This window comes from Heptranchias perlo, chromosome 25, assembly GCF_035084215.1.
Source record: "Heptranchias perlo isolate sHepPer1 chromosome 25, sHepPer1.hap1, whole genome shotgun sequence".
NCBI lineage: Eukaryota > Metazoa > Chordata > Chondrichthyes > Hexanchiformes > Hexanchidae > Heptranchias > Heptranchias perlo.
In genome coordinates, this window is record NC_090349.1 from 18,335,971 (window position 1) to 18,359,851 (window position 23,881).

The 23,881-nt window shown below is 39.5% G+C and overlaps 1 protein-coding gene across 2 annotated transcripts in view; it reads left to right on the forward strand.

The window, feature by feature from the left end:
* The window catches only part of LOC137342071 (mediator of RNA polymerase II transcription subunit 13-like), a 228,941-nt gene that overhangs the window by 195,410 nt on the left and 9,650 nt on the right, over positions 1 to 23,881 (forward strand). For both annotated transcript variants that reach the window (XM_068005704.1, XM_068005705.1), the window contains exons 17-28: positions 521 to 1,461; positions 12,521 to 12,697; positions 14,679 to 14,902; positions 15,583 to 15,775; positions 16,091 to 16,559; positions 17,854 to 18,073; positions 18,352 to 18,540; positions 19,236 to 19,459; positions 20,507 to 20,649; positions 21,288 to 21,446; positions 21,565 to 21,732; positions 22,747 to 22,922. In XM_068005704.1, coding sequence (XP_067861805.1) covers positions 521 to 1,461; positions 12,521 to 12,697; positions 14,679 to 14,902; positions 15,583 to 15,775; positions 16,091 to 16,559; positions 17,854 to 18,073; positions 18,352 to 18,540; positions 19,236 to 19,459; positions 20,507 to 20,649; positions 21,288 to 21,446; positions 21,565 to 21,732; positions 22,747 to 22,922 — 3,283 coding nt within the window. The remainder of the gene's footprint in view (positions 1 to 520; positions 1,462 to 12,520; positions 12,698 to 14,678; positions 14,903 to 15,582; positions 15,776 to 16,090; positions 16,560 to 17,853; positions 18,074 to 18,351; positions 18,541 to 19,235; positions 19,460 to 20,506; positions 20,650 to 21,287; positions 21,447 to 21,564; positions 21,733 to 22,746; positions 22,923 to 23,881) is intronic.

Here is a 23,881-nt window from a genome sequence, read left to right on the forward strand (position 1 = left end):
TTTGTAGTGTAAGTTGTACCAAAGTATCATTTTGCTTTTTTTTCCCCTTGATAAAGTAATTGTAGTTGCAATTCTGCTTATATACAAGCCTAGATATTTTTGGTCTATCCTGACAAAGTAAATGTGGCAGGATTCCACTAAATTTTTCTGTTTATATTTTCCTATGTTTCTTAGTGTATAAGTACAACTGCACTTCAAACTGAAGACAAGGAAATAAAAATAATTAAATATAAATATATATTTACAATATTGCTGGAATTGCCAGCCAACTTACTATAGTTAGTGGTATTCTGTAAGTTAGATATAGGAGGGATGAGAGGTTTAAAAAACTTCTAAATCACACTGAATATTAGAAGTGTGATTGTAATGTGCACCATTGTTTGCAAGCAAAAAATATTTTGATACTTTTGACAGTGTCAATACTACTTGGTAGTCTTCTGCAGCACATGACAATAGCTAATTTCACAATTATTCTCCAGCAGCACAGATATTTTTCTAAAACCAGCTGTTGTTCTTACAGCAATGTGCCTAGTGTTGGGAGTCTGACGGAGGATTATATTCAGATGAGCACTCCTCAAATGAGCACACCGTTAGCAGTAAGTAGTACTGCACCTGCCAGTAACAGCGGTGCTGGTGTATTGCCATCTCCAGCAACCCCTCGCTTCTCTGTCCCAACACCTCGTACACCAAGAACACCACGGACTCCTCGCGGTGGTGGTACTGCCAGTGGACAGGGGTCGGTGAAGTATGACAGTGCTGATCTCTGCTCTCCTGCCTCTACACCCTCGACAACGCGACCGTTGAATTCAGTGGAGCCAGCAACCATACAGTCAATTCCACAAGCACACAGCTTGTATGTTACGCTAATCTTGTCAGATTCGGTGATGAATTTCTTCAAGGATCGCAACTTCGATAGCTGCTGCATCTGTGTTTGTAATATGAATATCAAAGGGGCAGATGTTGGTTTGTACATCCCAGATCCAACCAATGAAGCCCAGTTTGGATGCACCTGTGGATTTAGTGCTGTTGTAAATCGCAGACTTGGATATAATGCAGGTCTCTTTCTTGAGGATGAATTTGATATTTTTGGGAGGACCTCTGAAATTGGTCAAGCTGCAGAAAGACGATTGATACTGTGTAGGAATTCTATAGTTCCCCAAGGGTTTGATGGGTCGAAGAGGCCGCAGGACCTAACATCAAACCTAATTTTTCTCGTACAGGACCAGTGTACAGGACCTTTCACTTCTCTAAGTTCTTTGGACTACATTTCCTTAGATAGATCAGCACTTCAATCAGCAAACTGGAACTATGACAAGCTGAGAGCGGATAGCAGCGATTCTTGCACAGAGTGTTTCAATGCCCTGGAGCAGGGTCGACAGTATGTGGATAATCCTTCTGGTGGAAGAATAGATGAAGCACTAATAAGGAGCAGGAGTTTACACCCATGGCCCAATAGTAATGGTATGTTTTCTGTTGCATTAAAATTTCAATTATGCGAAGCTACATAATTTGATCAGAAACTGCCATTAACCCTTCTTCCCTACTATCTGTCTAGGTTAAGGTTATTGGTATTTTTGAATTTCCTGTAACTTAATCATAATTCAAATGTGCCCCTTTCCACAAGGAATGGAACCATTTGCCTATAGTGAGAGAGAAATGCCTCTTTCAATGCTTTTTGCAAGAAAGGCTTTCAAATGGTTTTGTTGCCAAACTTTTTTTTAATCCCCTCTGTTGGTTCCTTTTTCTTTGCCAATGTTAAATTCAGCAGATTAGTTCCCAGGTCATGACTACCATTGAGCAAGTTGTTTAGGGGTGGCAGGGAACTTCACGGTTGCCTGCTGTTTTCAATTTTCTTTCCTCCACCCATGCTTTACCTTGACTTGGTGCTTGCCCTGATTTTGACCCTAAATGTACAACACTACAAGCTCCTGAAATGATTAATCTGCACTGTCCCTTACCCAAGAAAATATTGTAGACAGCAATGATATAATAGATATACACTGCCATTGTTATAAGCAGAAATACTGTGGAAAATACATATATTGTACATTGGGTTATGATAGCCAAAGCTGAATTTCACATTTTACTGCAGATGCTAATAAGGACATATTCCTTTCTCGGTGCTCAAAAAAGGACTATAGACGGATCTTTGTACTTAATATCTTGATTTTTACATTTCTGTTGAAACAATCGCACTTTTAGTAGGTAGTATTTTGCACAAACTAAAAAGAGATTAACTTCTGAACTTGAACTTCTGGTGAACTTAACTATTTTTGGATTAGGCTTAACAGTCACAGTTATGGATGCTGATCAAGAATGTAGGGTTTTTTGTATAGAATCATAGAATGATACAGCACAGAAGGCGGCCATTTGGCCCATTGTGCCTGTGCTGACTCTTTGAAAGAGCTATCCAATTAGTCCCACTCTCCTGATCTTTCCCCAGAGCCTTGCAAATTTTTGCCATTGAAGTATTTATCCAGTTCCCTTTTGAAACTTACTATTGAATCTGATTCCACCTCCCTTTCAGGCAGAGCATTCCAGATCATAGCAACTTGCTACAAATTTTTTTTTTTCCTTGTGTCGCCTCTGGTCCTTTTACCAATTACCTTAAATCTGTGTCCTCTGATTACAGACCCTTCTGCCACTGGAAACAGTTTCTCATTCACTCTATCAAAACCCTTCATGATTTTGAACACCTCTATCAAATCTCCCCTTAACTTTCTCTGCTCTTAAGGAGAACAACTCCAGTCTCTCCATGTAACTGAAGTCTTTCATCCCTGGTACCATTCTAATAGATGATCTCTGCACCCTCTCTAAGGCCTTCCTAAACTAAAAGATGTAAAGTAATTAAGTCAGGAGAGAGAAATAAGAAATGAGTGAGAAAAACATTAGAGCAGAAGGACAGGTTAAGATGTGTGGCCCAAATAAGCATTCTTTATACAAACGTATGGAGAATAAGGAACAAATTGAATGAATTGCAGGCGCAAATTCAACTTGGAGGGTACGACATGGTAGTCATTACTGACATATGGCTGCAAGATAGTCAGAACTGGGAACTGAGTACACCAGGTTATAAGGTCTATAGGAAGGATAGGGAAACTGGTAGAGGGGAAGGAGTAGTCTTAGTGATTGAGTGAAACTACTTTAATAAGAGAGGATATAACGAGGGGTAAGCAGGCAGTGGCGACTTTATGGTTAAGAAATAGAAAAGGTTTTAAGACTGTAGTGGGAGTTGCGTATAAATCCCCTGGTAGCAGCTGTGAAGTGGCAGAATGTATAAATACAGAGATTAGGCACGCATGTAGCAAAGGCAGAGTGGTTTTAATGAGGGTTTTTAACTTTCATATTGATTGGGATAAGCAGATGAGCTCATGTCAGAAAAGTAGTGAATTTCTTGTGTGTGTTAAGGACAGCTTTCTGTAACAATATGCCCTAGATCCAACAAGGGGGAAGGCCATATTAGATATAATAATGAGCCAGATTTAGTTAACAGCCTAATGTTGCGTGAACATTTATCTAATAGCAATCCTAATGTGATTGAGTTCAACATTGTGTTTGAAAGGGAGAAACCCGTATCGGCTACTAAGATTCTAAATTTAGGTACGGACGACTTCAATGGGATGAGATTGAGACTATCCACACACAGTAACCTGAGCAAATCTGTTAATGAGTAAACTACAGAAGATTAGTAGGAGGTGTTGAAAAAAGAATTTGTGATACAGAACCAGTTTATATCCCTAAGGGGCAAGAGCTCTACTTGCCAAAAAAAACAGCCATGGACAACATAAAACTACAAGAAAAAGCACACAAAAATGCAAAAAATAGCATAGATCCTGGCGACTGGGAGAGATACAAAGAACAGCAAAGAGTGACAAAATAGATGGTAAGAGCTACAAAAAGGGAGTATGAAAAGAAACTTGTAAGGGATATCAAAATCAACACAAAAAATGTTTACAATTATATTCTGAAAAAGAGGGTGGTCAAGAGCAATGTGGGGCCCTTTAAAAACTGATGGTGATGATATTGTAAATGAAAATAAGGAAATGGCGGACATGTTAAATAATTACTTTGCTTCAGTATTTACAGTAGAGGAAGAGGATAGCATGCCGGACACCTCAAGGAAACTAATTTTGAATCAGGGACGGGGACTCACCGTAATTAACGTAAGCAAATTAATAGTAATGAAGAAAATAATGGCACTAAAGAGTGACAAATCCCCAAGACCAGATGGTTTCAATCCCAGGGTTTTAAAGAAAGTAGGTGAGAACATTGCAGAAGCTCTAGCCTTAATCTTCCAACGTTCTCTCGATTCAGGAATTGTTCCTTTAAATTGGAAAATTAGCCTAACATCTGTTGTCGGGAAATTACTCGTGTTTATAATTAAGGATTGAGTGACTGAACACCTTGAAAATTTTCAGCTGATCAGAGAGCTAGCATGGATTTGTAAAGGGTGGGTCATGCCTGACACATCTGATTGATTTTTTTTGACGAGGTAACTAAAGTGATACCTGGACTCCAAGAGTTAAATTACGAGGAGAGATTACACAAACTAGGGTTGTATTCCCTGGAATTTAGAAGATTAAGGGGTGATTTGATCTAAGTTTTCAAGATATGTTAAGGGGAACTGATGGGGTAGATAGAGAGAAACTATTTCTGCTGGTTGGGGAGTCTCAGGCTAGGAGACATAGCCTAAAAATTAGAGCCAGGACTTTCAGGAGTGAAGTTAGGAAACGCTTCCACACGCAAAGGATGGTATGGTATGAGTTTGGAACTCTCCTTCGCAAACTCAAGTTGATGCTAGCGCAGTTGTTAATTTTAAGTCTGAGATTGATAGATTTTTGTTAGCCCCATATCCCTTATTATTTTTGTTAAGGCAGGTACATGGAGTTAGGTCACAGATCAGCTATGACCTCCTTGAATGGCAGAACTGGCTCAAGGGGCTAAATGGCCTACTCCTATTCCTATGTTCCTGCTGCCCAAAATTGGTCACAATACTCTAGCTGGAGCCTAACAAGGGTTTTATAGCATAACTTCCTTGTTTTTGTACTCTGTGCCTCTATTTATAAAGTCAAGGATCCCATTTGCCTTTTTAACAGCTTACTCAACTTGTCCTGCCACTTTCAAAGACCTATGTATGTCTTTGTACTTGTGTACGCCCCCAGCTCTCTGTTCCTGCACCTCCTTTTAAAATTGTACCATTTAGTTTATATTGGCTCTCCTCGTTCTTCCTACCAAAATGATTAATGCCCTACTTCTCTGTTAAATTTCATCTGCCGTGTGCCCATTTTACTGGTCTGTCTATGTCCTCCTGAAGTCTGCTACTATCCTCCTCACTGTTTACTACATTTCCGAATTTCATGTCATCTGCAAACTTTGAAATTATGCCCAGTGTACCCAAGTCCAGGTCATTAATATATATCAAAAAGAGCATTGGTCCCAACACCGACCCCTGGGAGACACCACTGCACATTTCCCTCCAGCCTGAAAAACAACCGTTCACTGCACTCTGCTTTCTAACCCGTAGCCAATTTCATATCCACGCAGCCACTGCCCCTTTAATCCCATGAGCTTCAATTTTGTTAACAGGCCTATTATGTGGTACTTTATCAAATGCCTTTTTGAAAGTCCATCCACACATCAAACACTACCCTCATCAACCCTCTCTATTACTTCATCAAAGAACTCAAATCAAGTTAGTCAAACACAATTTGCCTTTAAGAAATCAGTGCTGGTTTTCATTTATTAACCCAGATTTTGCCAAGTGCCAATTAATTTTGTCCCGGCTAACGTCTCTAAAGTTTACCCACCACTGACGTTAGGCTGACTGGCCTGTGTAGTTGCCGGGATTATCCTTTTCCCCTTTTTGAACAGGGATCCGACTTTTGCAATCCTCCAGTCCTCTGCCATCGCTACCCATGTCCAACCACTCTGAGAAACTGCCCTTAACTACGACTCCTTGTTTTCTCCCTTCTAACCAATTTTTAATCCAGTTTGCTATCCTCCCCATAATTTCATACCCCTTAATTGTCTCCAGTAACCTTGTGTAGTACCTTGTCAAAGGCTTTTCTAAAGTCCATGCATTTCCCCCATCTACCATGTCTGTTATTTCCTCATGGAATTCAATGAGGTTTGTTAAGCACAATCATCCCTTTTGAAATCCGTATTGGCTACTCCTAGTTTCTCCATCTTTATATGCGGTAATTTCATCTTTGATTGAAGACTCTGAAAAAATTTCCCCTACCACAAATGTTAAGATAACTGGCTCGTAATTACCCGGATTAGCTCTGCACCCCTTCTTAGAAATGGATACTACATTGGCCACTCTCCAGTCCTCCGGCAGAAATCCACACTCAATAGAGTCCTGAAATATAATTAAGGGCTACGGGAGTTTTCTCCATCATCTCCTCAGGATCCGAGGATGTTGGGCCCATGGTGCTTTGTTTGCTTTTAGCCTGACTAAGTTATCTAAAATTTTGCTTTAATCCATCATCATATTGTTCATCTCGCTCTCAACCACTTTAGGATTCACCTGCTCTCCAATATCCTTTTTGGTAAATGCCGCTGCCATTTTCTGATTATGAACTACAAATTGACAAGCTTTTCCTCTTCGCTTTTAATGTTCCTCAATTTACTGATTTACTCATAATATGCTATTCCTTTTGATCTTTTTTGAAATTTTTTCTTCATTCACCTACATGGCTTTTTTAAAATCTCTATCTTAACCACTTATATACTCCTTTTTGTTTCTTCATAGTCTATCTTCAGTCTTAATTGGTTCCCAACCTCTTTATTTATCCATGCATCTTAAAATGACTATTAGTTTCCCTTTTTAATGGAATATTCTTTTTCTGTAACTTTGCAATCTCTTTTTTTAATGCTTGCTTTAAATATCCCACTGTTCCTCCATAGTCCTGTGTAATTTGTCTCCCACCTCAGCTAGCTCACTCATCTTTCCAAAATCTTCCCATATCCAATTTGCTGTTCTAGTTTGTTAGTCTCAACCCAGCTACTAAATATCGTGAGTCTACATCACTGATTTACAATTTCGTACAGGCAAAGTGGAAAGAGCTGTGCTTTCCAGTTGGCTGTGCTTGATTGGCTAGGAAATGGTTGATTCAAAAATGGCACCAAACGTGCAGAACTATTCCAAAACACAATGCTGACAACATTCATGTTGTGCACAAAGTATTTGCCAAAAAAACCCCAAGAAAATCTCCCTTTCTGTTTGCCCTTCTGATTTCTTTCTTAACTGGTGCTTCCTCTTTTATTTCCTCAACTTGGTGTTTTATCTGCTGCTTTCTTCAAAAGAAATGATGTGTGCTATTGCACCAGAGGTTGAGAGAAGATTAGGATTTCCATAGCTCTTTCACGCAGCTAAAATCTCAACAACAACAAAAGGGGAGGGGTCTGATTTCCCCCCCAGTTTAGATTGGAGTCTCTTGTTTATACGTGGGCTTGAGTGACATTCAGAGATTCGGGGAACGCTATAAGTTAGATAATCTAATATTATTTCTTTTTTTTAGATTCTTCTGTGCAATGTAATGTTGTTTGACTAGAGTTTGACAGAGGCAGCCTCCTACAAGACCCTTTGACACCATGCAATTTTCTGTCAGATATGTAATTGCTGCCAAAACTTAACTAGCTTGTCACTTTTAAACTTCTGTAATCTGTGACTTTCTTTGCTGTCCCCCTCCCTTGCACCATGGCAGAGCTGAAACTGTGTGTGGAATAACAGTAGTTAGTCTGAATCCCTCCACTGTGTGGAATGCCATGTTAGAACTTTAGTACAGCATCGTACTCTCTCTATGCTCAATACCCTAGCACTCCACTGCACAGTTCCAAAGTTAACTGCTCAGCTGAGGCAAAAATATTGTTGCACTACTTACTATGCACAGGCACTTTTTTGAAAATGTTTCTGCATCTGTGAAAGGAAATGGAAACCAATTCCTTGCTCAAACCCCAAAAAGCCAGCTGTGTATATTTTGAATACCTGCAAAGTCTCATGGTAAAAGAACTAAAGAAGTCAGTACTGCTGCACAGCAATAAAAATACTAATAAATGTTTCCAGTTTCATCCAAACAACTGGGACTGCTTTTGACAATCTATCCAAATAAATTCTCTGTAGTAAATTTAGCATTTTAACCTCTTAATAGGCCAGTTAACTTCCTTGTCATCTTTCATGGAGAGAGTATTAAAATTCTTTGACAATGTTGATCTGAATCAAAGCAGTCCAGTGCACAGATCATACATCGCTACATGGTGTTTACCTGTTGATGGAAAGCTCATAGGTATTATTTCCACAAAGTGTTGTTTTATTCAACTCCCTCTCAAAAAGTCTGCTGTTTAAAAAGGGTTAATTTCTCATTTTGTACATGCTGTGCATCTTTCTTGGTAGCTGATCACACTAAGTGAATAATACTGAGGAAAATGGTCATCTTGCAAAGGAAAAGTTTTGGTTTAAAAACAGGATAAATTGCAGATTATAGTATTAAGCTATCATATAATGGTAATCTATTTTTCTTTTGCTTGAACGTGGCATTGTTTCCCAGCTCCTGTAGTTCCTTATTTTAATCCGTCCAATCCAGACTCTGCCCCTCCCACAGCACAAAAACAACTCTAATTCTGTGACTCTGACCACAGCGCATTATCCTGCTTTGTCCTCCTTAACCTCTCTGCAGCTTTCAACACTACCAACCGCACAATCCTCCCACAGCACCTCCCCTGTACTACCCTGCTTCCTGGAATTGCCTTTGCTGGTTTCCACTTTTACCTAATGGATCAAGTCAGAGCATCACCAGCAATATCTTCTCTTCCCATCCCTGGAGTCATAGAATCATAGAAAGGTTAAAGCACGGAAGGAGGCCATTCGGCCTATCGAGTCCGCACTGGCTCTATGCAAGAGCAATCCAGCTAGTCCCACTCCCCCGCCCTATTCCCATAGCCCTGCAAATTTTTTCCTTTCAAGTACTTATCCAGTTCTCTTTTGAAGGCCATGATTGAATCTGCCTCCACTGCCCCCTCGGGCAGTGCAATCCAGATCCTTGCCACTCGCTGTGTTTTTTTAAAAAAAAGCTTTCCCTCCTGTCACCTTTGGTTCTTCTGCCACTCACCTTAAATCTATGCCCTCTGCTTCTTGACCCTTCCGCCAATGGGAACAGTTTCTCTCTACCTACTCTGTCTGAACCCTTCATGATTTTGAATACCTCTATCAAATCTCCTCGCAACCGTCTCTATTGCAAGGAGAACAACCCCAGCTTCTCCAGTCTATCATGTAACTTAAGTCCCTCATCCCTGGAATCATTCTAAAAAATCTCTTCTGCACCTTTTCTAGGGCCTTCACATCTTTCCTGAAGTGCAGTGCCCAGACCTGGACGCAATACTCCAGTTGTGGCTGAACCAGTGTTTTATTAAGGTTCAACATAACTTCCTTACTTTTGTACTCTATGCCTCTATTTATAAAGCCCAGGATCCCGTATGCTTTTTTAACCACTTTCTCAACCTGCCCTGCCACCTTCAACAATTTGTGCACATATACCCCCAGATCTCTCTGTTCCTGTACCCCTTTTAGAATTGTGCCCTCTAGCTTATATTGCCTCTCCTCGTTCTACTGAAGAAGAATCCCTCTTTAGTTCTTCCTGTTCCTCATCTACATGCTGCCTCTTGGCGACATCGTCCTCAGACATGGAGTCAGCTTCCACGTGTATGCTGATGGCATCAGTTCTATCTCTACACCACGTCCCTCTGCTCCACCAATTACGCCCAGCTTTTATCTCTACCAATTCTTTCAACCCCCTCCGCTGCTGCTGTGTTATCAGACTGTTTGTCCAACATGCAGTCTTGGATGAGTCTTAACTTTCTTAGCTCATCGTTGAAAAGATTGAAGCCATTGTCTCAACTACCTGCCACACACTGTGGTCCCTCTGAATTGGCTCCACCACCTTCCCTGGCCAGTGTGTCAGGTTGCATCAGTTTGTTCACAACCTCTGCGTTATTTCTGAAGCGTTAGAAATAAGATGCTGGATCTGGAGGGTGTTGTGGCAGTTCAGAAATATGATGTACTGTAGTAGGAATATCAGAAATGTAGCGAACTTTAAAAGATGGCAATAAGTATAACATTCAGGAGTATAGAATGGACACAAAGGGAAGTTGTTATAACTTGCCTTCTGTGACTTGTTGGTTTCCCGACAGCTGCATGGGCGACTCACCCAGCAAATCCAGCGGCTTTTAAATCGCAGATTGGCAGGAACAGAGTGGTAAACGTAGCCGCTCCATTTTAACTTCCATCAGGGAGAGTTAAAATTGCCCTGTTGATCGTCAGAGTACGTTCATTTCAAATGCAAGACCGTCTACTGACATAAGAACTGTTTTAATCTGTATTCCAATTAATGGATTCTGAAGGAATTTTACTTATCTGCATGGCAGAAATAACTGCCTCTTGGGATGTAAAATGTTTCAGAATTTACTAGTGCCAATGAGCAGTTCAGAATGACTGTTGAATGCCCCTTTTAAGATATGCCAAGAAGCAACTGATGAATGGTGTTATGGTAATTTATTAGCATAATCACAGTAGTTCCGCATGTCTTTAGAATTCAAAGCTGATTAAAAGAAAATAAAACTCTGAATTGTGTCTCATTCTCTACTGTCTCATTACCTCTGGGATCTTTGTGTATCTTGGCTCCCCCTTGTGCATCACTTACTGAAGCCAGTTTGCTGATTTTTTTTTCCCATATGGCATATGTCATTTTGCATTGGAAAATGTGCTAGTAATTATTGTGTGTTGTATTTGAATATATTAAGACGAAAAGTATTTTATGCAAAAAGAAATTATTTACAGTAAATTATTGCTAGGAAAAGGCATGCAAGGTTTGATGGGATCTGAAATGGAAATGTCGCAGTGGTGAGATAGGGATTGGAGTGAAAGTATGTTCAGTGTCCAAGAGCCTGAATGCTGCATGTCCCCAGACCTGAGACTGCATGATCTATAGGCGCACAGTCAGTATGTTGACAACCCACAGCTCTACCTCTCCACCACCCACATATACCTCTGCTGTCAGATTTCTTTTTTAACAATAAGCCAGTGTTTCCTCCCGTAGAATACCATGAAGACTAAGGCCATCATTTTCAACCAAAAGCTCCACTTCTTTGCCACTGACTCCAGCCATTTCCCTGGCTGCTTGTTCAGTTTTTTAAACTTCTCCAGCACTGGTGAATCTCCACTTGATTAATGGGAAAATTCACCAAAAGAATTTTTAAAAAAAACTACCATGAATATTCTCTACATGAAATAAATCCTCTAGGTTCAAATCCTTATTGAAGCTTCAATAAGAACTTGCATTTATATGGTATCTTTAACGTAGTAAAATGTCCCAAGGCGTTTCACAGGAATGTAATCAGACAAAAATTAACACTGAGCCAAAGGAGGTATTAGGACAAGTAACCAAAAGCAGATGAGCTTAAGTTTTTGGAGGGTGGAACAGCAGAGACTGGCCAGGAGAGCACTGGAATAGTTGAGTCTGGAGCTAGCAAAAGCACGGATGAAGGTTTCAGCAGCAGATGGGCAGGGATGGAGAAGGGCGATATTACAGAGATGGAAGTAGGTGGTCTTAGTGATGGAGCAGATATTGGGTCGGAAGCTCAGCTCAGGATCAAATAGGATGCCAAGGTTGTATGTGGTCTAGTTCAACCTCAGACAGTGGCCAGGGAGGGGGATGGAATTGATGGCTAGGGAATGGAGTTTATGGTGGGGACCGAAGACAATTGCTTCAGTCTTCCCAATGATTAATTTGAGGAAATTTTGGCTTATCCAGGACTAGATGTCGGACAAACAGTGAAGGGGTCAAGAGAGGTGGTGGTGAGGTAGAGCTGGGTGTCATCAGCATACGTGTGGAACTTGATGTGTTTTTGGATGATGTCGCTGAGGGGCAGCATGTAGATTAGAAATAGGAGGGGGCCAAGGATAGATCGTTGGGGGGGACTCCAAAGGTAATAATGGGGATGCGGGAAGAGAATTCGTTGCAGAAGATTCTCTGGCTACGACTGGAACCAGGCGAGGGCGGTCCCACTTAGCTGGACCATGGAGGCGAGGTGTTGGAGGAGGATGGTGTGGTCAGCATTGTCAGAGGTTGCAGGCAAGTAGAGAAGAATGAGAAGGGATGTTGTTTGTGTCTTGGATTAGGACCATTTCAGTGATGTGGCAGGGACGGAAACCTGATTGGAGAGGTTTAAACATCGAATTGTTGGAAAGATGGGTACGGATTTTGGAGGCGGGAACATGTTCCAGGACTTTGGAGAGGAAAGTAAGGTTGGAGATGAGGCAGTGATTTTCAAGGACAGAGGGATCAAGGGTGTTTTTTTTGAGGACGATAGTGATGATGATGGCAGATTTGAAAGGGAGGGGGAAGCTTCCCCCTCTTATGGCAAAATGCAGTTTGTGTATTTTATTTCTAAATATTGCCAGCAGTAAATTTGTGTCCAGAGTGGAGCCTTTAATTTACTACAATAACAAGTTTCTTGTCTGCAGTTCTGGATGTAAGCGTCCTTTCATCCCAGGATGTGGTCCGTATGTTGCTGTCACTACAGCCTTTTCTACAAGATGCCATTCAGAAGAAACGAACAGGAAGGACATGGGAGAATATCCAACATGTGCAAGGACCTCTCACCTGGCAACAGTTCCACAAGATAGGCAGAGGATCCTATGGTAAAATTCTGCTTTCATTGATGGTTGGGATTTGGTAGTATGTTTCAGCCTTGAATGCACTTACATTGTTATTAGGATTCAGTTTCATTCTGTACAGTTTCTGTTTTAACTGGTTTTACGTTCATTTTTCTTCATCTCCAAACATGTATTTATGGCTCTGTGACATGGCAGACAGAAGAGGTACTTTGCATAATTGGTGATAGAGCAGGGTTATGACTGGATTATCTGCTGGGAAGAGGGTTTACTGAAAAATATTTTTGTTATATGTGCACACCAGACTCCGTTTTTCCCCCCTATTAATACCAAAAAAGCTTACAGCAATCAAATTAGGGATTTTCAAGGTAGTGGGAGATAATGAGGTTTGGCAAATTTCAATCCCCCCTCTTCAAAAACAGCACTTGAATTTACTTTTGTTAAATTCAATAAGTGTACTGCTAAAGCAGATCCACTAATGCTGCTTAGTGGGGGGAAAAATGTCTTGAAGGTCATCTGACTTGTCCTCACAAATTAGACTGGGATTAGTGCCTGTATTTGAAGGTGCGGATGAGGCAGAGCCCAATTGATTATTTCTTCTGCAGTCCACCGATTGATCCATTATTAATATTGCAAGTTGATATGACATTGCTATTGGAAAAAATTACAAAAAATCTGTTAACCCTTATTTTATTTGTTTGCACACCATTGCAATTATTTACAGACATCTTTATTATCTGGCTTGCAATTTTCAGTTTTGTGTTCAATGTAATTATCCCTTTACAATTCCTGTTATTGGTTTTGCTCATTAACTTGGTGTAAAATCATATTTACTCTTGTGTTCACCAACCTATAGGTGTGTTTTTAAAATTACATACGTAGGTGTAGATTGTGATTAAATCTTAGTTTATTTTAGTAAAGCAAGCAATTTTTAGAAAAAGGATAGTAAGAGAGCAGTGAAGTCCAGGATGTGCATGGAGCTGAGAGTGTGTTGGGCCAATTCAGAGTTGGGAAATAGCACTGAGGCAGTGGTTTCGAGAGTCCCAGAGTTGAGGCGGGAGAGCAGCAAGAGTGGGACTTGTATTAACAGAAAAAGCAGATTGAACAAGGCCTGTAAATAGTGAGAGTGGGCTAGGAAGCAGCCACGTTGGACTTAAGACCAAAGGGTGTAATGGAGAAGGTTGGGGACCTGGGACTGCATGATGGCTTCTGGGAAGAGTTGTCTGGTCACTTTAAGCTCATAGTACAATTGCACTCTTTGCACATGCACTGTGATAGATATATTGGGAATTAGAGAGTAGCGAGTTGTCTCAGCTGGGGGCGTCATGAGGTATCAGGGATATTAATGAGGCCTGGCGGGGTTTAATGAGCTGTGCATATGGGTCAAGAATGAGGGATTTGTGGGGTTTTTTTTCCTGAGTTAAATGTATGTATATGGGGTATGTTGGAAATTCATTTTTTTTTTAGAGCTGGAGAACTGCCATGGTAACAGAGCTTTAGTTTTTTTTTGCTAGAATGTGTGATTGGGGAGAAACATTTTGAATAATGTGGTTAATAACAAAAGTTGAAAATAACATTAGAAATTAAAAATATAGACTTGAGCATTTAGCCAATGAGGAAGAAAATTAATAGTCACAACATTGATGATGGACTTGATGTACACAGCAGATAAAATAAATTTTATTATGAAGATGTGCAGCCCACAAAAAATGGTGGCTATATCTAGGCTTCATATGTACAAAAGGTTACTGAAGAGGTACAGTGGACATAATGGGGAAGTGTTTAAAATATTGTACAGCGCCAATTAGTTGTGATAACTGGGAAGTATTGTTTTATAGTTGGTCTGAATTCCTACCAAGTATCAATAAGTAGAAATTATTCTTCTGGCTGTTTTGCCATTATATGTAATGCATTATACACTAGCGAAGTCCGGCAGTATGAAAATGTTTATATTTGCAACCTTCTGGTATTGTCTGAGGTTAATGGCACATCGCTATCTTTTGTTCAGGTTCAGAGGAATCACCGGAGCCACTTCCTATCCCCACACTGCTTCTGGGCTACGATAAAGACTTCCTGATGATCTCTCCTTTTGCACTGCCCTTTTGGGAGAAACTGCTTCTAGAACCATACGGTTCTCAGCGTGACGTAGCCTACATTGTGGTCTGTCCAGAAAATGAGGCCTTGCTCACTGGAGCCAAAAATTTCTTCAGGGATCTTAGTGCTGTATATGAGGTCAGAATAAATGCTTATTGAATGGCGGAGCAGGCTCGAGGGGCCGTATGGCCTACTTCTGCTCCTATTTCTTACGTTCTAAAGAAAATTGCTATGATGTTTAATCCTTACAAGTTAGAATTAATTCTTAAATCTTTGGTTATTCAACATCACTGTTGTACTTTGTTGATACAAAAATACTAAGTGTATTGCAACAGGGACAATGAATGATTTTAGACTTGCAGGAACTTTTATTTGGTGAAATTCATTTGAAGTAATCCGATGTGTTTTGGAAATGAAAACTGAACAACTGGGACCTTTCTGGACAAAAACTTGAACTACGGCAGGGTGGGGAATACACCTACTCGTGTAAATTTGAAGTTGTTTCGTTCAAACTTATTGGATAACTTGGAATTTTTGTAGTGCAAACAACATATTTGAATGAACAGAAGTAGATTGTACTTCAATATACAAAAGGAAAGAAGCTAACATTTAGCCACTGGAATCTTAATCTTTTAAGTGCTTAGTAATTTTATGTTGAAGATACCTGCTTGTGAAAAATATTTCAGGGATATTAAGTATACGTAGAAGTTCACAAAAACCAGGGAACCCCAGTAGATTGAGTGAAATTATAGTCCCTCCCAATTGATAGATATTCTTTGCACTTGCTTATTGACTTGAATAAATTTTTATTTTAACAGACATGCAGACTTGGTGAGCATAGACCTATCTGCAAAGTATTGAGAGACGGAATCATGCGGGTTGGTAAGAGTTCTGCAAAAAAGCTGGCAGAAGAATCTGTCGATGAGTGGTTCTCTCAAGCCTGGGTTAGCGACGAGAATGACAATCTTGCCAAGTTAAAACTCTACGCTCAAGTCTGTCGCCATCATTTGGGTAAGTAATAATTGATGTTCGTGCTTCTTTCTGAAAAGAATGAGCAATCTGTTCCTCATTCAAGAATGCCAACTTCAGCAGTCTTGTAATTCATTGATTTTATTTGCCTTTTTGTTGTAGGAGATGAAATTGTATGATGCTGAGATTGGTTAATTGGTTGTAATAGTTTTTAATAGTTTAAAAACCACAGCTTATTTATATTTGTTTGATTTACAAGAGATATTAATTACTGAAATACAAGGATGTGACTGAAAAACATTTCTTCAAATTCAGTTACTAATTCTGTAAATATTCCTTTTATCCCTTTAAATCCAGCACCGTACCTGGCTACACTTGCGCTTGACAACAGCCTGCTGATTCCACCAAAACACCAGCCAGCATCATCATCTGGTACCCAGGGGCAGGCAACAACTGGAAGCAGTGGACCACAGTCAGGAACTGGGGGTACTTCTGCACCTGTGACAACTGGCACTACAGTTACTTCCACAACCAGCACTGGCAGTAGCACTGTAACAACAGGCAGCTCTGGTGTAGGAAGTGGGTCAACAGGTACCTGCTCCACTTCTACTACCTCCACTACCACTACCACCACAACCACTACCCCAGTTTTGCATCAGACAGGAACAACCTCATCCTCTTCAGGATTTGGTGGGACTGTTGGGGCTGCTCAGGTGCAGAGTGGTAGCTCAGGCACCAGTATAGAGAGACCGCCAGGGAGTACACCTAGTGCAAGTGGAGATTCAGATGCCCAGAGTTCTGCACAGCAGCAGGAAGTACAGGAGAGGTAAGTGTGACGTACAGTAGATTCACATCAATAATGGTTGCATTTGTTTATAAAGAGATTTTTATGTACATTATAAGCCTAGTTAAGAACTTTATACAACTGCTTGTACATAATTGGTTTTGTTAACAGGCAGCCCTAGGACTTCTGTAGTCACAGCAGTGTGAAGCATTTTAATTACCATTGCTCAAACATTTCTTGAAGTATATATATGTAAAGTTTGTGGAATATACTATACAGAGAAATGGACACTTTCACACATCCTAATCATGTACCGTCAAAATTATAGGCTACAATAATGCTGTCAGAGGTTGACTGTTAATCTGTTGGATACATTTTGTTATGAAATTACACTGTAAAAGAAAGACTTGTATTTATATATTGCTTTTCACGACCTCAAGACGTCCCAAAGCACTTTACAGCCACTGAATTACTTTTGAAGTATAGTCACTGTTGTAATGTAGCAAATTGATGGCAAAATGCATAATGATTGGTCCATGAGAGCCTCCATCAATCCTTCAATTGAGCATTTTATCAACTCTCACATCCTGAAAGACAGTGCAGAAGAGATTGAGACATTTTCTGAGACGTTGGCAACTGGAGAGATGGAGAAGGAAAATGAGGACAAGAAAAGGCAGGGGCAATTAATCTAAGAGAGAGATGTATAAAAATGTGAGAGGCAGGATACAAGGCAAATGGAGCAAGGGACACCAAAAGAGTTAAGTGTATGAGATCAGCAGAACGTTGCAGAAACAAGAATATAAATTATTTTTGTTAATCAATGTATGTGGATCAACAAGGATAATTTGTCAGTTGTGACTGTAATTTTGTGTTTGAACTTTGGTTCAGTATTTCCATTGTTTAAAAAGACAACCAATCAGATACTTGAGGTGGGGGGTTATCTGCTTTTCAGCTGCGATGAGAATTCTGTGCATCAATCTGCATATTTAGCCCAGAGCATATAGAAAATTGAAGAGTTAAGTTGTAATTTATCTCCATTACATTTATCAGCACCGTCCCTCACTCCCTGTGAGATCACCATTTGGTCTCTGCATCTTGCCTTAGCCCTTATCTGCTACTGACTGCCTTCTCTTCCTCAGATCCACCCTCCTGCAAACTCCTGGACCTCTGCTCCTTGGCCACTGCGATGCCATGGGAGAAGTGCTGATAACAGAAGTTTTGCTTTTGAAGTGTGCATTTTACACGAGATAAAACAAAATGTCGAAATAAGTATGATCATAAATTAATTGAACTAAGTTAGTCTATCATTTCACATCCATATGTTTTAATATTTCAGTACTACAGAAAGGGAGCGGATAGGAATTCCTACTGAAGCTGAGTCAGCTGACAGCAATGCATATCCACCAGCTGTCGTCATCTATCTTGTTGATCCTTTTACATATTCTTCAGAAGAAGAGTCATCTTTTACAAGTGGATGGCTACTAGGCCTGTTACGGTGCTACATGGAGATGCTGGATAATCTGCCAGAGCATATGAGGAATGCATTCACTGTCCAGGTAACTTGAAATTGAATCTTTTTTTACGTATTGTATGTTAATTTTTTTTTAAATTAACTAAGTGTTCCATAGCACTTTGATTTTTGTTTTATTCAAAACCCATCTTACACTAATGCAGAACATAGAAATGGCTAACCTTCATCAAACAAAGGATTTGTTTGCATTGTACAATAAGCATGCTTCAGCAATTAGATTTCTGCCTGCTTTAAAGGCGTTGCATTAAAGCTATTACCTCATAATGTGATGCATAGAAGCGTGAAACTTTTGTTTTGTTTCAGATTGTGCCTTGCCAGTATCTACTACAACCAGTGAAAGACGATCACACTTTCTATATCCAGCACTTAAAATCACTGGCATTCTCAGTTTACACTCAATGCAGACGGCCGCTTCCCACACAGATCCACATTAAATCACTAACTGGCTTTGGTCCTGCTTCCACCATAGATATGACCCTTAAGCATTCAGAGGTGCGTATTAGTTTGTAACTTCTATTGATATTTTCTGTTCTCGCACTTTTATTGCACATCAGTGGTCTTGCTGTTCATTATATGCATTTCAAGTAAAATTCTTTGTGTAAAAAGGTCAGGTATACTATCAGTTTGAAATAATGTCTTCTTAGTCTAACCTTCTGTCAACTTGCTATGGAATGACTTTCCATTTACATGCTATGTGCCTGCTTGTGTTTTGCACTTTTTTTAACCATAAGATTTGTACAATTGTAATCAGTTTTTAAGTGTTCTGTTACATTCATACTTACAAATCTATTGTAAGCTAACATGTAATACATTTTAATTCTCTCATTTCCCTCCCTCCCTCCCTCCCCTGAAATACTGTGTTTTATGTTATTGTGCTGTGGAACCTTCTTTAGTCTGTGACAGTTGTCTGATGAATAATTTAAAAATCTTAATGAGGTTGAATTTCTTCCATGCCATGCAGTATAACCTGTGCTGAGAGATTGGTTAACCAGCCTGCTTCACGTTCTCTTCCAATCTTGCTTTGAATGGCCATGAGCAGGTGACTTGTACTGTAATTTCCTCCCTCCTTATAGGGAAGAGTCTAGTTGTCTTCTGATCTCATGGCTTAAATTACTCTTTCTTTTAAAAAAGCAAAAAGTTTTTCTTAGCATGCATTGCCAAACTGAGATTGTTTTTTTCAATTCCAGCGTCCACATCCTATCCAAGTGTATTCACCTCCTTATATCTTGGCGCCAATTAAGGACAAGCAGACAGAGCTAGGTGAGACGTTTGGAGAGGCAAGCCAGAAGTACAATGTGCTCTTTGTTGGATATTGTTTATCCCATGATCAGAGGTGGCTACTGGCATCCTGTACAGACCTCCATGGGGAATTACTGGAGACATGCATCTTGAACATTGATGTACCAAACAGGTAAGAACTTAAGTTCTAATTGACTCTTGCATTATGAATCACATTTTACTTCAAGCAGGTTAAAAGTAACCCAGACAATAACCACATGTAAACTGGCCTTTTTTTTCTTTAAGATGCCTTGCTAAAGTAACAGGCATCCATTTCAAGTAACCTTCATAAAACAGTAATCAGCAAGTGATCAGCAGATGCTGATCATAAAATTAGTGCAGTATGATGATTCGACTGTTTTGCTGTGACAACAACATTGTATTTTTCTGGATTTTTATTTTCATCATAGCACACTTGATAGGTCATTTCTGTTAATACTGTGAATGAGAAGCTTAAACCCAATAACCAAGTATGACGTAAGTCTTACTGGCAGTATTTTGGTTACATGTCTAAATGCAGTAATACTGGAACTAGAAAATATGTTCATCAATTTATTTCCTTAAGATGACAAGCATTCTGCCATCTTTAGATGTGATTATATAACTAACTGCATCTGAAGAAATTAGTCAGTGTACTAACATTTCAAAAACTGAGCATAGTGTATGTGTGTCATTGTATGTTCTGGCATGAAAATGGATAGCTTTTGTAAGCTGCTCAGTTAATAGTAGATCACTTGGGTGTATAGAATTTGAAAATTATAGGTTTGTTCATGAGTTGGAAAATCCAGTTAATTTTGACTCCTGACAAGTTCAGTGCAAATTCAAGTGTACGTGTTGTGTGGAGCTTTACCCATATTTTAGTAATAGGCAGCAATTGTAAAAATGACAAACTAAAAAGAGTCTAGCGGTACATGGCCACTGCAAATATATTTATAAGATTAGTTCCGTTTACACTAAGACTGAGAGGCATGAATTTGACTTTTTTTAAAAGTAGCTGTTCGTGGTGCATTAATTCTGAATTTTAATTGATGGGAATCTGGAATGAGTCTGTGTAATAGCATGTTGTAAATATCCTCTCCTTTTGACACAGGCAACAAGATGCAGGAAGCACCTTTTCTTGCCCAAGAACTGCAAGATATAAATCTGAAATGTTGAACTATTATAATGTAATGTTTTCCAGGTCAAGGAGAAGTAAAGTGCCTGCCCGTAAAATCGGCTTGCAGAAGCTATGGGAATGGTGTGTCGGAATTATGCAGATGACATCACTGCCATGGAGAATTGTAATGGGGAGACTTGGAAGAGTAGGTCATGGAGAACTCAAAGGTTAGTAACTCTGAATTAAAGTGGGAATGAATATTCAAGTAGTATAAAACTTTAAAGAAGAATTTCAGAATTCTAGTCCATACTTATTTCTTGAAACACAATTGTGTGAAATGTAACAATAGACAATTGGTTTCATTTTTGTGGTCCCAGCATCAATGCATTAATCCATTTGGTTTCTTTGTCATAGTTAAAATGAAAAAATATATTTTATCCAAAATTCTTATTTTTATACAGTTTCACACCTGATATTCTCATAGCTCAACCGTAAAACAGTATTTTGTGAACAGCAATTTTCTTTTAAGCAAGCTGTTTTCTTAAAAAATCAACTTGATTGCATAACATTTTGAAAATAGATATGTGAATAATTGATTAGAATAGCAGAAAAGCACCTGATAAATTGGTACTTGTACATTAAGTGTGCTAACATAGCAGTAGGAGTCATTCATTCATTTTGGTGGAAAATTCTGAGAATCGTGCCCTTAATTCCCCAATATGTGCACCTAGTAGGCAATGCTCTTCATGTATTGTTTAAAAATACAAAAATAGTCCACTCTATTGAGTCCAGCATATAATTGGCAAATACACATGCTGAACAGCGTTTTTTCCTTTTTGTACTTACCACTAAATCTTTTCCTCAGATTGGAGTATCCTTATTGGACGACGCTCACTACAATCTACCAGTAAACAGTTGAAGGAGACCTGCACAATGTGTGGAATATCTGCAGCAGACTCGCCCACAATTCTCAGTGCCTGCTTGGTTGCCCTGGAGCCACAGGGTTCATTTGTTGTTATGCCTGGTATGGTTTTTTTAAAAAGAAATTTTGAATATTTATAATAGTTTCAAATTAATTGCACAATTGGTATCTCATTAAGTTAAACTCTAATTGACAATTATTTGTATTGTGGATCTCTAAGATGCTGTCACAATGGGTTCTGTGTTTGGGCGTGGTACAGCACTAAATCTGCAAACATCTCAGTTGAACACCCCACAAGATGCATCCTGTACACACATTCTGGTTTTTCCAACATCTGCTGCTACGGTTGTTGCCAATACCGAAGCTCTGGAAGCTCTTGGTAACCAAGGTGAGTAAAGTATTTAACGGTTGTGATTGAGGTGTTAAGGCTGCAAAATGCACAACATCCCAGTTCACCATGTTTTGGCACAGAAGCTGAATGGAAGCAAAGCACTTCCATTGCAGATCGTAAAGGAAAATTAGTTGTTCAAGTCATGCCAGTCAATTATTGAATGCCACCTAATACAGTGGATTAAGTAGTAGTGAGGGAAAGGGTCTGGGAGCCTGTTGCAGTGGGATAGGATCCAAGATTGGATTCAATGTCTAATTGGGAGACTAGAATAAAGTTGAAGAAAAATGATGTAGTGCATAAAAACACTTCTTAAATAGTGGGTGGGAGTTGTCTTTTCTGCATGCTCTAAGTGGAGTCACTTTCTTCAGACAATGTCTAACGTTGTTCTATGCAATATGAAAACTGGGACTGATAGTATCAGGAGTTTTTTTTTAGCCATACATTTGCAATGGGATGTGATCTTAAATGAACATGCACCAATGAAGAATGCTGTTGGACTAATAATACATCAGTCTTAATTTTCTCCCCTAGATGTAAAGTCTTAGTCTGTTTCCAAATTCATTTTTTGGGGGAAAAAGGCAGCAGAGCACCAATATGTGTTGGAGTGCTAAGATTCAAATTCATGCCCATTATTGCCCACACTGTTGACTTCCTGATCTTGTATTTCCCTCTGTGAGGAGCTGCTGAACAGAGGATGGGCACTTGCCCATAGAGGGGGAAATCTATCCCCAGGCCATATTTGTGCACCTCCCAGTGGTCAATACAGAACAGCATTGGCATCGGCCTGAGAAGGTGGATGTCTTTTCGGTTGCAAGGAGTGAATGGAATGGTTAGAGCAAGGAACGCATGAAATATCTTGAACGGATCAGAGCTTTACCTTCTCAAAAGCCAAGTATACAATATTGATCAGTTATGTGTGCAAGATAATGGCCTCGTGTCTTTTTTGCATTTGTTTTATGCGTTAGATTTGTGTTTCAAAGCTTTTTATTTTATTTTTGACTTTATAAACAGATGGTATAGGAATTTTGGAAGAGGATATTTTTGCTGAAGACTTTGACAATGACATCCGGATTCTGATAACTGGTAATCTACACCCATCTCCCACCTCTTCTCCTGTACTGTCTCCTGGTTCACCAACTGGCACGGGCGCAGGCTCTCATTTTCAGCACAGCAGCGAAGCTGGCAGGGTAAGGTGGTAATATCAAACATTAAGCAAGATTTTAGATTGGAGGGAGTAAAACTAATTTTCATTTATTATAACTGTAAAGTACAAATTGAGTCTTCTAGTTTCAAGTCAGCTGAGTGGATGTTTGTGGGAATGTTTTGGCTCTTAAATATTGGTAATTAATAGATAGTGGATTGTGATAAATAATTGAATAAATACTTCTAAATTCTTGAAAGTCTTTCATATGCTACCTGTGGCAGGCATGTTTTATCAATATTTGGTATATCCAGGGCTAAAATTTGATAGGCATGAGTCATAGAGTAGAGTCATAGAGTTATACAGCACGGGTAGAGGCCCTTCGGCCCATCGTGTCCGCGCCGGCCATCAAGCCCTGTCTACTCTAATCCCATATGCGGATATAACATATTTGTTAGTTCATGAAAAAGTTTAGTAACCCAAGTATATGTAACTCAATTGTCTGGATTTTGGAAGTGAGTTGGAATCCTGTCCCACTTTCCAACTTTAGATCGGCATTCTTGAATCTTCGTGCCCTGCAAGCTTAAAATGATTGGTACCAAGACATTTGTTTGAGGAGGGAGATGAGCAAGTCTGAAATGCTTGATCTGTTTTTTTGGACTAACATTGTCAAGTCAGTTATTGTATTTTAATGGTACATAGTTCAAGGCTATAAACTAAATATTAAAATACAATAGAGGCTATCCCCTTTGAGAAGTGGGCAAAGAGCAAATTAGCATTTAAAAATTGGTTTATTAATCAGGTATCATACAATTAATCACATACAATTTGGATTTGCAGAACCCCCACCCCACCCAAACAATGGATGAATCCCTAATAATATATGCAGCATACAATTTGAATGTTCTTTTTTGGTTTTGTTACTGATTTTTGGTTCCTTGATCCCTGATCTTCAAGTTTGCAGGTTGAGAGGTATGACCACAAGTCATAAGTTTAGATCTTAGC